Source organism: Syngnathus floridae, chromosome 8 (genome assembly GCF_059516105.1).
Source record: "Syngnathus floridae isolate MCC-2025c chromosome 8, RoL_Sflo_1.0, whole genome shotgun sequence".
NCBI lineage: Eukaryota > Metazoa > Chordata > Actinopteri > Syngnathiformes > Syngnathidae > Syngnathus > Syngnathus floridae.
This window is the reverse complement of record NC_142420.1, coordinates 5,708,770-5,722,797: the sequence shown is the minus strand read 5'-3', so window position 1 is coordinate 5,722,797 and position 14,028 is coordinate 5,708,770. Positions and strand designations below refer to the sequence as shown.

Sequence of the window (14,028 nt, the reverse complement as noted above, 5' to 3'; positions counted from 1 at the left end):
TTTCATTTGTTCGTAAATGTCTTGACGTGATGTAACTTTTGACATTGTGTCAGCCACATGATCAAGACACCGTCCATCTGCTGATGCCGACTGCAAACACCCACGACCATGGATCCAGCATTCAGGTAAGAGTCTGTCTAATGAATTCATCGAGTGGTCATTTTTATGTGTTGTGATATGGACTCAAATTGCTATGCACTTGATATACATATATATGTACTATATATATAATATGTATATATGCAATATATTTACACATAATATAATATTGTGTGTGATGCAAGTCATGTGAGTCACCCAAGATGGTGGTGGGCAGGTCCAGGTGAGTTAAAATCACAATTTAATAACACTAAATGTTTTGTTTGGCACGAGGAGGAGGTTTGACCAACACACTGCGTGTAAATATAAAAGCTCTAAGGTCACTGAGGTGTAGAGAAGTTGGAAGCATATCCACCTCTGTAATTCTTTTTGTATTCTTTGGTGACCAAAAGAAATGGATTAATTAAACTTTCCTTAGCTTGATATAAAGCAAAATGGACACTACAGAGAGTCCTGCAACACGACGACGGTGAGCAGCTTTTTTCTTTTTTTTTTCTTAGGTGAATATTTGCTCTTACAGTTTCTAACTATAAAACTAGAATTAATCTCAGAAGAGCACAGGCAACAATCCTAATTTGGATTAGAATGTCGTCAATGAGATGCCTTCATTTTTCAGTGAAAGGATATGGAGAAACATCTTTTATTGTTAACCCAAAGAATATAATTGATTATTTAATTAATTTTTATATTTATTTATAGCAGTCCTTTACATAGAGAGGTCTTTTTCAAGATCCTCAAAATAGAGACTGGTGAAAGTTTTTGGCAATTTAACGCGTAAATATCAAACTTGTAAATATCAAAACACAACCCCTAACCCGCACAAGATAGGAATTGCACATAAAATGCATAATTAGTCCTGCTTTGCACCCAAACTGGTATCCTTGTAGACCTCCAATTATCTGTTATTGATTAAATCTAAAGGTCTAGATACAATCAATGAGGGACCCATAAAAATTGGCCTTTGCAATGAAACAAATGCTCACTTTTAATTGTCACACTCAGAAAGGTTTTATAGTTTGAGTGTTTCTTTGTAAAGCAGCATTTGCATTCAATTGTTCAGAAATTGGTTCTAATAGTAATTTGTTGTCTTCGTGTGAGCAGAAAGGCGAAGCTGATGTTTGGACTTAAAGGGAAGAAGAAGAAGAAGAAGAAGGGCCGATCTGACTTGGTGCTGGCAAACAAGGCAGCTCTGGGTAAGTCTTCACACACATTAAATGTAAATAAAACTGTGCTAACATTCACCACTTTGTGCAGCTAACCTTTGTCAAACAGTCACATGGTCACGCTCATGACAGATCAATTCTATTTTAAGTGACATAGGAACTCCAAGTTTCTACACTAACTAACTTGTCTTTCCCCCCCTTTTTTTTAACACTTGTCGTTGGACTTGACAGTTCATCAATATTACATCACAAGTCAAGGTGGCGGCCAAGTTGGCAAAACAAACTCTGATCAAAAAGCATTAAACTTTGGGTCGTTGTCATTTGTCTGTCTGAAAACTATACAGAATAAATGTGTCAGCTTATATATATATTTACTGTATACATGAATGTACATCTATTGTCTACTTTTATTTTTAGTATTGTACTTTTTTTGTTTGACTAGACAGTGAAGGGGAGGTCAGTTCGGAAGCATCTCAGTTGTTGGAGGAAAAAAGCGATGAGGATCAACATGGAGCTATCAGAACCAGAATTATACCCAACACAAAAAGGTTATTTCTCAAGTTTTGTACTAAATTCCTCTACAATAATTTGTTATCCATCTCAAGGGGTGCCATTTTGACACTTGTTGACTGAGGATGACACAACAGATGCTCAGGGCTCAAGTAATGACCAATCAAATCTTTTCCGAGTTTGGTCATATGACATTTAAAAACTCAGCCAGGATTGTTTTGTTACCTGAGCCCTCAGTGATGCCATTTTTAATTGACAGCAAAAATGGCTGACCCTTGAGACGCCTAAAATGTCTAGATTTTGCGCTTAATTTATATTCCACAAATGCAATATTATCGTGTTTAAACTTAGTGAAGCAATATACGGCATAGTTTTGTAAAGAAAGGTTTTGCGTTGACGTCCAGCTGCCTTTTTCTATTTTACTACGGTAGGTTTATATTCATGTATTTTGTTAAATATTGTTGTACTTTTTACACAATATATAATCATATCACATGCTTTGCTAGTTTTTCAATATTGCTGCCCATCGTTCTTCTAATGCACTGACTTTATTTAGGTCCAAACTCAAAACACGTATTCAGGACAGTGAAGAGAAGCCACAGAGCTTCCAGGTAAAAGACAACACACACATTTGTCTGTCTACTGTGTGTGTGTTATTGTAGTTGAATATACTGTATGCAGATTTTTGTCTGTGCAGATTGCTATTAACATCACGGAGGCCAAGCAGCTTGTGGGTGAAAACATCGACCCTAGTGTTATAATTGAGATTGGCGACGAAAAGAAACAGACAACAGTCAAGGAGGGAACCAACGCTCCTTTTTACAATGAGGTAGTGAAAAAAAACAAATGACAAAACAATACAGCATTTTAATAACAATGAGCATACCAATCAAGCATAAGTTGAAACTACATAATTCCTCCGTTTTTTCTTTCAGTATTTTGTATTTGACTTCTTTGCCCACAAAGAGATCTTCTTTGACAAAGTCATCAGGCTGACGGTGAGTTCAAATGGGTCCAATAAAAGTGTAGATGTTTAAACACCTCATTGTTTCCTTTTGGATCTGTAAGGTGATGCATTCCAAGATGCTTAGGAGTTTCTGCATCGGCTCATTTAAGCTGGATGTGTGGACAGTCTACAAACAACCAGGTGAACATTATGAAGATTTTTCATCTTATCATTTTTATCATCAGTCTTATCACCTATTACCACAAAACTGTTTTCATAGCAACAATTTGATAAATTAATTTTTTAAATCATTATTTGAAGTTATTGTCTTCTATTATTCTATATATATTACAATACTACCTGTGGAAAGAAAATATGATTTTGTTTCGTTCATCATTTTTCAAAAGTCTTATTCAATTTGTCTCACTTTAATATGCTTTTCTTTCATTGTTAACAAGTAGACTTTTCCCCCAATTATTACTTAATCTTTGATTTGCTGAGGATTTGTGTTTTACATTCTTTTTCATTTTTTCCATTTGAGGTCACCAATTCATCAACAAGTGGGCAATGCTTACAGTCCCCGGTGACATTAGCACGGGTTGCAAAGGTTATGTCAAGTGTGACATTAGTGTCTCTGCAAAGGGAGATGCCATGCAGCCCGGGATTAAAGCCAGTGATTCCGAGGAGCAAATAGAAAAGTATGTAAACACATTTTATTTCTTCTTTTGTCTTGCGTAGGCCAAATTACCTCTTAATATTCAGATGACACTGTTATTTTTTGACTATGTATTCAAAATACTTTTCCCAGAAACCTCTTGATACCAGAAGGATTCCCATCGGAACGACCCTGGGCTCGTTTTTCTGTGAGGGTGTATCGAGCTGAAGGTCTTCCTCGCAACAACTCGAGTATCATGGCCAATGTCACCAAGGCTTTTATTGGAGACAACACAGCGCTCATTGACCCGTTTGTGGTTGTTAGCTTCTTCAAACAAATGGTGGGTAATATATCGATTATGTGCAGATAGAGGTTATTGTGGTTTATAAAAAAAAAATATAAAAATAAGTCAACTTAGAATTGTGGGTAAAAATATGTGTAACAAAATATAAAAGAGATTGCTTTAAAAAAAAAAAGTCAAGTGAAACTGTATTGTGCATTGATAAAACTAACTATAATCGTGAATAATTGTCTTCATCTCACCTTTAAGGGTCGCACCACCACACAGAAGTCCAATGCAGATCCGGTGTGGAATGAACAGATCGTCTTCACTGAGATGTTTCCTCCTTTGTGCCAGAGGATGAAGATCCAGGTTATATTTTGGAATTTGAACAGTGGACTCTCCATTTGGTTCAATGGTTAGGTTGGAAAAATGGGTTGACGGTCAAACAACTGTTTCAACCCTCAAACAAATCAATTCAATGGTTTTCAATTTTAAGCCAGATGGTTTGATGTCTGAGCAAATCAGTTTAGTAGTTGAGTAATTATGTCCCTGGATTGAACAATTCAGAGTAATGATTAATTGAGAGACTCAGTTGAGTAGTTGCTTCAACTTAAAGGTTAAAGGTCCTCACGTCCACTGTACATGTTCTTATCCAGAACTTGTTTCCTCATAGGTTTGGGATGAAGGAAGCGTGAGTGACGTTGCCATAGGAACCCATTACTTTGACCTGAGGCGAATCTCCAACGAGCAAGATGGCGACAGAGGTAAGGCGGGGATGTGTGTTTAGTCATGCACATGTCGGAACTTTATGCTGAAAGAGAATTCTTCTTCCTACAGGCTTTTTACCAACTTTTGGTCCCGCATGGATAAACTTGTATGGCTCCGTCAGGAACTCTCTGGGTGATGACACTGCCGAGCTTAACGAGGGCATTGGACAGGGTGTCGCTTATAGGTTTGTTAAGAATATAGTTGATTAGTAGAATAAAGCGACAACCAACCAAGTATATGAATTCCTGCCCCCAGGGGACGTGTCTTTGTCGAGCTGACGGTGGAGATCCTATCAGGCGGGATGGGCCCAGAGTCCAAAGTTGCTAGGATGGTGAAACCTGTAAAGGATGCTAAGGCGGTAAAGGCTGGAGGGAAGGACAGTAAGACCCCAGCAGGTGGAGGAGTAGGAGGGGGAGTATCTGGAGGAGGTGCAGGCGATGACGACAAAGGGAAAGCGGAGGTTCTTCCTGCAGAATGTCCAATGACAGTAAGAGCACCATTCCTGACAGCAACATGAAAGGAGGTAGCAGATGATTAAGGATGTGTGGTTTGTGTTTTAGATCAATTCTGAGAACAAAGAGCATTTCTTGCTCTTCGGGGCCTTATTTGAAGCCACCATGATTGACAGAAAGATTGGAGACAAGCCTCTAACTTTTGAGTTCTCACTGGGTAGGTATACTCCTAATTCAGAGATGGGCAACTTAAATGTTGGTGGGATCTTCCTAACCACATGTATGACAAAAATGCCATTTTAAATATGGAATGGTGATATTACAACTTGAAACTGCAGTTGAGATTTTATGTGGCCAGGTTGTGATATTTGCTTTAGCTATTATTATGATCCGTGTATATGTGGTTGAAATAGTCTCAGACATTTGATTTCATTGTAGCTATTATTTGTTACCAAGGTAATTGCGGTAACATACAAGAGCCTGTGAGCCAGACCGGTCTGAGTGCCCCAAGTCCTACCCTCAGCCGCAGGAGACAGCCACTAGACCTCCCAGATAGGACCTCCCCTTCCTCCCCACTGTTACCCAAAGAATCTCAAGACCCCAGCAGGATCTCTAAGTCCACCACACGTCCCCAGAAACCGCTCCCTGTCGAAGGAAACAGGTAAATTCTCTAATGAGGGAACAAGTCTAATTCAGAGAGTATATTTAAAAGAATATCTTTGTCTGGTGATTTCAAACACAACATTATTTCCTGTTACGTGCAAGTGAATTACAAGAATACTTTCAACAGATAATTTCAGCGTATGACCTATAAAGCATAAAAACAGCATTATTATACAAACTTGAACAATAGAATAAAACAGCAGTCCTTTTTCTTTTGTCAAAATATTTTTTTTCTGTTTATATATGTGTGTGTTTATATGCCATAGGTACTATATGCATTTGCCTCTGGAGAAACAGAAGCCGTGCATCAATGTGTTGAGTCAATGGGAGGACAGAACGTATCGACTATACAACTCCAACATGCTGGAGAACATAGCAGCCTTGTTTGTACGTATGCAAACCTGAACAAACATAAACATTGCACTACTATTAAGTCAGATTGAATTTAGCATCTACTTACAGGAGGAAGGCGTGACCGAGGCAGCTGAACTCCACAAGAAGTCGTATCCCGGGGCCGAGCAGACACTAAAAACAACTGTCAAAGATTTTTGCATAGATGCCAGGTATCCAAATCCATCAGTGTGATGTGAAGAGAGCAACATTAACCTTTAAATGTTATTTTAAATTATTTGCAGGCGTTTTATAGCAGCAGCAGAGGCCGAGTTGAAGGCTCAGTTAAAGTGCAATTACCTGACGCAGCTGGACAAGAAACGCCTCTCGATGTGCAAACAAGAACTGGTAGGAGAAAGCAAAATACTCACAAAAAAAATAGCCACGCCTGCATTAAAATTAACGCAAGAATGGAGTCTTTAAGGTCAAACATGACAGTACTGCAGTGTTTTTTGAACCTTAAGCTTCAAGTCTTCTATATATGTTGCAGGAAAGTATGGTCGGAGATGCTCAGTCTCTAGTAGAGAGGAAGAGGAAGTCAAGCAGCATGAAAGAAGTACTCCAGGATGCAACAAAACTCACACAGAAACTACGCTTCCTCGTGGAGGAGGTACACCATGCATGATTCACATTTTCAAACCAGGTGTTATATTAACAACCAATCTGTGACATCACATGCAGCCTCAACACACCGTCCCAGACATCTTCGTGTGGTTGCTGAGCAACAACAAACGCGTCGCATACGCTCGGCTCCCGGCCAGAGATGTCGTCTTCTGCAGCAATCGGGAAGCTCGAGGTGTTCACTGCGGAAAGATCATAACGCTCTTCCTCAAGGTAAGAAGCTCACACGCAGCATCAAAAAATCTTAGTAAAAACCAATGACGTTCATGTTTGTATGTACGCAGCCGCCAGGGAAGCGTGTGACGGGTTTCTCGGTGCAGGCCAAAGTAGACGTGTATTTGTGGTTTGGATCTTGTGTGGACTCTGTTCACATGCTGGATGAACTGCCAAAAGGCTTCAACGCTGTCACCGGGGGCGTTGACACCAACAGTCCCCCAACTCACCTGACATGTACAGGTAAGCGTGACCACTCCTTTATTTTATCACACTGGTTATGTATCTAGGAAAGTTAACTTGCATCTCCATTTCAAGAATTTCATAATTTATTGTAGACCAGTCGGTGCTACGATTCTATCAGTGGGTCCTCGGTTTTTAACGTAATCCAAAAAACAGCAGTCAAAATCCAAACCTATGTTATGGTCATTCTTAGTGTACAGTATTTGCCTTGTTTTGCCTCTTTGGTGTTCCTTCGCATGCGAATGTGTTATGTTTCTGTGTGCAGAGCAGCATCAGTTCCAGTTAAGGTGTCACATGTATCAAGCGCGCGGGTTGATTGCAGCCGACAACTCGGGCCTTTCTGACCCCTTTGCTCGGGTCACGTACCTGTCACACAGCCAGACCACCAATGTACGGTCATAGAAATGATTACCAACCTTATTTTTGGAGTCAGCATACTTGAGTTTATTTATTCTGTGCATCAGGTGATCAATCAAACTCTCAGCCCCACCTGGAATCAGTGCTTGCAGATGAGTCACATCGTCCTCAGTGGAGATCTTCAATACATCCAGCAGGAACCGCCGAGACTCGTCGTTGAAGTTTATGATGACGACGCACTGGTAAAATAGATAAACAGCAGATATATACTGATAATGAGTGTAACAAAAAACGATATGAATTGGAAAATTGGTTTTGATTTCGGAGTGAGTGCATTGAATCGTACCAAATTGTTTAAGACCAACCAAAAGTTAACAAAAGATGTACGGCACTTTTTTTTTTTTTTTTAAATATTATGGCATCGATAGAGCATATTTTATTGCAATTTGTTTTTGTGGTCCCCTCAAGTTATAAATTGCAGACACCAGTGTATTTGGGGATCCCACTTTGATAACCCCTGGGATTTTCACAAATGTCATGTGCAGGGCAAGGCGGAGTATTTAGGGTCCACAGTGACTTTGCCTGAGGTCCGCCTTTTCTCGGAATCCTACACGCCACCTACGCTGCAATACAGCCCGCTACACTTCGCCTGCCAATCAGGAGGAGAGCTTCTGGCCGCCTTCGAACTGGTGCAGGTCAGCTGATACGCCTCTTGCTGTTGTCTCTCCACATAGTTTGAACATGAGTAGAAAGCAAGTTGTCTATGTTGTAGATTGCCATGTCTGGAGAGCTGAGTCTGCCTCCCTTAAAGGAACAGGAAGGCGGCATCTACGAGGTGCCTGAAAACATTAGACCTGTTCTCAGTACATACAGACTAGAGGTGTGTGGGTTTCCTCCCAAAAAATGCTCTATGGGTAATATCATCTCAACATTGTTACGTTCCATTATCTTACGTATCAAATTATTTGTCCACCAGGTGTTATTTTGGGGTCTACGAGAGCTTAAGAAGGTTCAGTTACTGTCTGTTGATCGCCCTCAGGTACGTATTGATGATCTATTTTAATATATCTAGGGATACAGTTCAATATATTGTTTTATCCTTTTTATACGGTGCGGTATAGATTTACATTTTCAATGTATTCAAAGATGATATTATAGTTTAAATCAGGGGTGGGTTGGGCGACCACTCAGGGAGGTGGTATAAATATGTCTTCTACTCCACATTTAATAAGAGCACATATTATATTCATATGAATATTTATTTTATAGGTGTTCATAGAATGTGCTGGAAAAACATTGCGTTCTTCTGTTATTCAACGATACAAGTCCAACCCCAACTTCACCACACTGGTTGACACCATTGAGCTGGTCTGTCCTTCTTGGTTCCATGAGATTAATATCTGCAGAGAAACAATTTCCACAATGAAATAATTCTTTTTTTTTTCTCCTCTTGTAGGAGTTACCGGAGAACGAGCACCTCCACCCGCCGCTCAGCATCACCGTTGTCGACTGGAGGGCTTTTGGTCGCAGCACGCTGGTTGGAAACCACGTCATCAACAACCTGATGACCTTTAAATACATTGCTCCCCAAGCCCCACCTGCCTCCGCACAAATGCACGCACCACCTGCAGTCATGTTCACCCCAGAACCACAAAAAGCTGAGGGTAATGTTACATATGGAAACTCGAGTTGTTGTTGTTGTTTTTTTTAATAAAAGTTTTGTGTTTTTGTAATGATTACCGTACTTATTAGATTTATTTAATCGATTTACATGCACTTTTTATTTGGTTTTATTGTTTGTCATTTTGTTTTCATGTTTTATATACTACATGTACTTTCTCTGTTTTTTGTTATCCAACAGAATCTTTGCAGCATGCTCCAGGAACTAGTTCCACAGTTTCGTCTACAACTCCCGATGTTCTTATCACAGTTGAGGAGCCGACCCCCGAAAAGACAGAAAAGGCAGAACCCAGAAGGAAAAAGGTGACCCAGTTGAACACATAGTTACTTTATCATGGCTTGTCTATTTATGTTGATATGAATTCTATTTTTGTTTTTTGTATGAAATGCAGGAGAGCCACAAAAAGAGCACCCATCGCTCCTCCAAGCGCAGAAGGCGGACCATCGCAGATGAGTCAGCAGAGTGTGTCATTGACTGGTGGTCCAAATATTATGCATCTGTAGAGAAACAGGTATTATGAACGCCCGCGTTTTCGCTGTTTGTGAATGTACCTGTTCACATATTTGATGTGCTGACATAATTTTTTGAGGGGACGGCTATTCAAGGTGCCACTAAATCCTCAAATTCAAATAAATTGTTTTGTTGTCATTACAGACCAAACAAACAGAAGGATCTCCGTTCCCACAAATCTTTGAAAAAGGTAAGAACGTCTTCAGGCTAAGGTTCCGTTTTCAAGGCCGAAATAATGGTCTGGTTGGTTTTTGTGAGAATGTTTATCAAAGGTTTCTCGAAAAGCAGGCAAGCAAGCCTTATTTCTATGTTCAGGGGATGTAGATTGACTCAGAACACCTCTTTTCAAATAGAGTGGGCTACTGGTAAAATTTTAATTCAGAATAGTGCTCCCTGGCGGATCTTTAAACATACAATGCTACGAGTACAAATGACTAAAAAACAAGCACTATGCAACAAGAAACTTGTGGAAATAAATCCATATTAACGGTTACGCAAGTGCAAAACTGACTATTAAAAGAAGCGGCTAGCTTTATGAAAGGCAGGTGTGCCACAGGGATCTCTCTTAGGGCTCCTTTTAAAATCATGTACTCTACAGTTCTTGGTTCTAAAGTTCTTCTTTGTTCAAATGAAGGTACAAAACAGAATAGTATAAAACTGATAGTAGGTTTACCCAGCCACCTGCCTCATACCCACAGAGCATTGTTGTGTATTACAGCCTTGCCGTACCACAGCTTGCTCAACGATGGAATAGACTCTTTAGGTAAGGACGAATGTAGAAATAAGAGCGTGTAGATATTGCCACTTAGTCGTAGTTGATTTCGGCTGTTAGATTGGATTGTGGTGTGGTTCTGATAAGGGATGGCTGTGTTGCCCCAGGGAAGAACCGTGTTTATTTTTTTCCTATCCCTATCTCAAAATTCTACGTGTTTTTTTGTCCTGTCAGTGAACAGTTCATCGGATGGCAACAAGAAAAAGAAACAAAAGGGAAAAGGAACATCAGAGCAAAACCTAAACTATAGTCTCAGTCTGCCTACCAAACTGGCCACGCTGCAGGTACTTAAAAAACACATAAGCCTTAAAGAATGTCTTTGACCTAACCTTAAACCTCATAACCCCGGACTCTGAAGCTTTACAGCAAGGAGCTGGAGGTAGAGTTCGGACCCTTTGACGACTGGGTCAACACATACGAACTGTTCCGCGGAAAGGCCAGTGAGGAAGAGGGGTCGACGGAGGAGAGGTTCGTTGGCAAGTTCAAGGTGAGATGATCGTGACAGATTAATGTCACCATTGGATTACTTCTACTCCACAATGTGGATTTCCCTTTCTGTAGGGGCGCTTCTGCTTGTATAAACTTACTGAGGATGAAGAAGGAGAGTGGGAAGAAGATGATGGACATCTCAGAGTCAACAGAGGGATTCCGCAGAACACCCCAGTTCAAGTCCTCATTCGGGTTTACGTTGTCTCTGTAAGTTGTTTTGTTCTGATCTTTTTATTGTCTTAATCTTCACCATCATGCTCTCCCTGAAGGCATCAAATCTGCACCCAGCCGACCCGGACGGAAAGGCAGACCCTTACGTCGTCCTTCAACTTGGCAAGAATGAAATCAAAGATCGTGAGAACTACATCCCTAAGCAGCTGAACCCCGTCTTTGGAAGGTTGTCGTCTCCCCACTTTGACAATTTTGTTGTCAAAGGCACTCACAGGTTGATTTGTTCTGCCTTGTTCCAGATCATTTGAGATGCAGGCGACATTTCCTCAGGAGTCTCTGCTGTCGGTGCTCATCTATGACTATGACTTGGTGGGAGGGGATGACCTGATAGGGGAGACCAGGATCGACTTGGAGAACCGCTTCTACAGTCGACACAGAGCCACCTGCGGACTTCCAACTGAGTATAGTCTGTGAGTAATAACGATTCTATCGAAGCATTCCAGTTAGGTTCAGCTTGACTGCTTCATGGCTCCTCGTTTTTACAAAACCATATAATTGATGAGTGGCAGTTTTTTGATACATGGAAGTCAGCGTTGCACTTTGATCAGGCTCAATTAGCCTGCTGCAGCACATAGTAAAAAGAACGATGTTCAGTTCGACTTGACGCTATTGAACATCCCACCTGCACCTGTGTCCCTCAGCGAAGGTTACAACGCCTGGAGAGACTGTCTGAAACCATCCGAGCTGCTGTCAAAGCTATGCAGAGAAAACAACGTGGACGGCCCTCACTTCAGACCAGGACGCATCATCGTGGCTGACCAAGTCTTCACCGGCAAGACGCTCTTCATGCATGAAGGTACGCATCCAGCTTGTTGGTACTGAGGATGACACGGAGGAAAATCCTGATGCGTGTGTGCATACGTCTCAGACGAAGAACCGGTAGAGTCCTATGAGCACTTGTCTCTGAAGATTCTGCATCGTTGGGCCGAGATCCCGACCGTTGGGTGCAAGCTGGTACCGGAACACATTGAGACCAGAACGCTGTTTCACAAGGCTCGGCCCGGAATGGATCAGGTACAATTAAGTGTATAATCATCGGAGGAACTGAAATATCCTACTAAGGAAGTGTTGTCTTTCTGCATAGACAATAGAACAAGGCGTTCTTTTGTTAATTTGATTGCATTTACATGGATTTTGTGTGTATGCAGGGTCAGGTTCAGATGTGGGTGGACATTTTTCCCATGGACCTGCCTCATCCCGGTCCCGCGGTGGATATTTCCCCTCGCAAACCCAAGGGGTGAGACCGGCTTGTGAACGGCCCTTTAAGGCAAAGCATGACTTGTTTTTTGAACAGGATGTGAATGCGTGGTTGCAGGTATGAGCTGCGCGTCATCATCTGGAACACGGAGGATGTCATTCTGGAGGACAGCAACTTTCTGACTGGTCAGAAGTCCAGTGATATTTATATCAAAGGGTAATATTTGGAGTATTCTTTTACCCTTTCACGTTGGCATGTCACTACAGTGAGGTATTCTTCTTTTCTGTAGTTGGCTAAAAGGTTTGGAGGACGACCGCCAGGAGACTGACGTTCATTACAATTCTCTGACAGGGGAAGGAAACTTCAACTGGCGTTTCGTTTTCCCCTTCAGCTACTTGCCGGCTGAGAAGGTGATGTTTGAACTCTTGCCTGTAAAAAGTTTGTGTTTTATTTTCGCCCGTTTCAGGTTGCTCTTGTGCATAATAGTTTGGTTTGAAACCAACAAGACAAGAGTTCATTCAAAATTATTTCTCTTTTTGTCTATTTTCCTCATGATGATGTGTACTTTTCTTTTTATAGGTAGTGGTGGTGAAGAAGCGAGACAACATCTTCTCCCTTGACAAAACAGAACAGAAGCTGCCCGCTATCCTAAGTCTTCAGGTGTGGGATTTTGAAACGCTCTCCTCCGACGACTTCCTCGGTAGGTCACAGCATGGCGATGTAAAAAACTGTTGTCATTTAACCTGTGCTTGCATACGCGTGCTCAGGCACGGTGGAGTTAGACCTCCACGGTTTTCCGCGCGGAGCAAAAACAGCCAAATCGTGTAAAATGGACATCTTCACGGATGGGACAGAGAGGATCTCTATCTTCCAACAGAAGAGGTCCAGAGGCTGGTGGCCTTTCACCAAGTCTGGGGAATTGACGGTATGCTAATCTCACCATTTTGGACCTTGGACCAGGAGAACTCTGAGGAACTGGCAAATTCATTCAAGTCTAATAGAATTGACTGGTTTTCCCCGAAACCTAACTAGGGGAAAGTAGAGGCAGAGTTTCACCTAGTGACATCTGAAGAGGCTGAGAAGAACCCAGTGGGGCGAGCCCGCAAGGAACCAGAACCGCTGCCCAAACCCAAGTAAGACCTAATACCAGCCAGTTTTAGACCTCTTTTTACCCTAACTAAACGAAAATATCAATAAGTACTTGGGATTGAGTGTTTGAAAATACAAATATGTCTGTGGGAGTCCATAATTATTTTATAGACACTTTGGATCAAATTTGGCACTTCTGGACATTTGACAGTGATCATGATTTATTTGAATACCCCTTGACATAATCTTATATTTCTTCTGTGCTGCTTCCCAGCCGTCCCGACACCTCTTTTTCATGGTTCGTCAACCCCTTCAAGTGTTTCTTCCACCTGGTGTGGCGGAACTATAAGAAGTACATCATCATCGCTTTGCTGCTACTCATCACAGTGCTCTTCCTGGTCCTGTTGTTCTACACACTACCTGGCGCCATATCCCAAAAGATAGTCAATGGGTAATGTACACGCGGCAAATGAAAATGTTTTTAAACTTTAAATTTAACTGAAGATCACATTGATAGAAATGTATTGCCCCCTACACGCGCACACAGAGAAAAAAAAATTGGCAGGTTTTTGAAAATCCACTTTTATTTAAATGATGTATTAATGTTTTAATGTTAGAATAAAACGTTTACTATTTGTGGTGGTAAACACTGTCTTTTCGGTTATCACAAAAGATCATAATTAATCAAGAAATAT

General features: G+C 41.1%; 1 protein-coding gene across 1 annotated transcript; it reads left to right on the top strand.

Moving 5' to 3' along the window:
* Window positions 1–399: 399 nt before the first annotated feature.
* fer1l6 (fer-1 like family member 6) lies at window positions 400–13,968 on the top strand. The gene is made up of 46 exons (XM_088382087.1): window positions 400–568; window positions 1,201–1,292; window positions 1,705–1,810; window positions 2,329–2,383; window positions 2,470–2,601; window positions 2,708–2,770; window positions 2,841–2,919; window positions 3,260–3,416; window positions 3,527–3,713; window positions 3,924–4,025; window positions 4,330–4,420; window positions 4,494–4,608; window positions 4,680–4,911; window positions 4,985–5,093; window positions 5,333–5,537; window positions 5,806–5,926; window positions 6,002–6,102; window positions 6,175–6,277; window positions 6,420–6,539; window positions 6,611–6,763; window positions 6,835–7,006; window positions 7,272–7,396; window positions 7,471–7,605; window positions 7,909–8,058; window positions 8,136–8,243; window positions 8,340–8,402; window positions 8,633–8,731; window positions 8,820–9,027; window positions 9,225–9,346; window positions 9,436–9,555; window positions 9,699–9,744; window positions 10,273–10,317; window positions 10,501–10,610; window positions 10,685–10,813; window positions 10,888–11,022; window positions 11,085–11,212; window positions 11,286–11,456; window positions 11,688–11,842; window positions 11,915–12,060; window positions 12,195–12,283; window positions 12,362–12,460; window positions 12,534–12,654; window positions 12,824–12,944; window positions 13,012–13,169; window positions 13,277–13,377; window positions 13,608–13,968. Exons 1-46 carry the CDS (start codon window positions 534–536, stop codon window positions 13,786–13,788), a joined length of 5,595 nt encoding a protein of 1,864 aa, XP_088238213.1. The 5' UTR covers window positions 400–533; the 3' UTR covers window positions 13,789–13,968.
* Window positions 13,969–14,028: the final 60 nt, after the last annotated feature.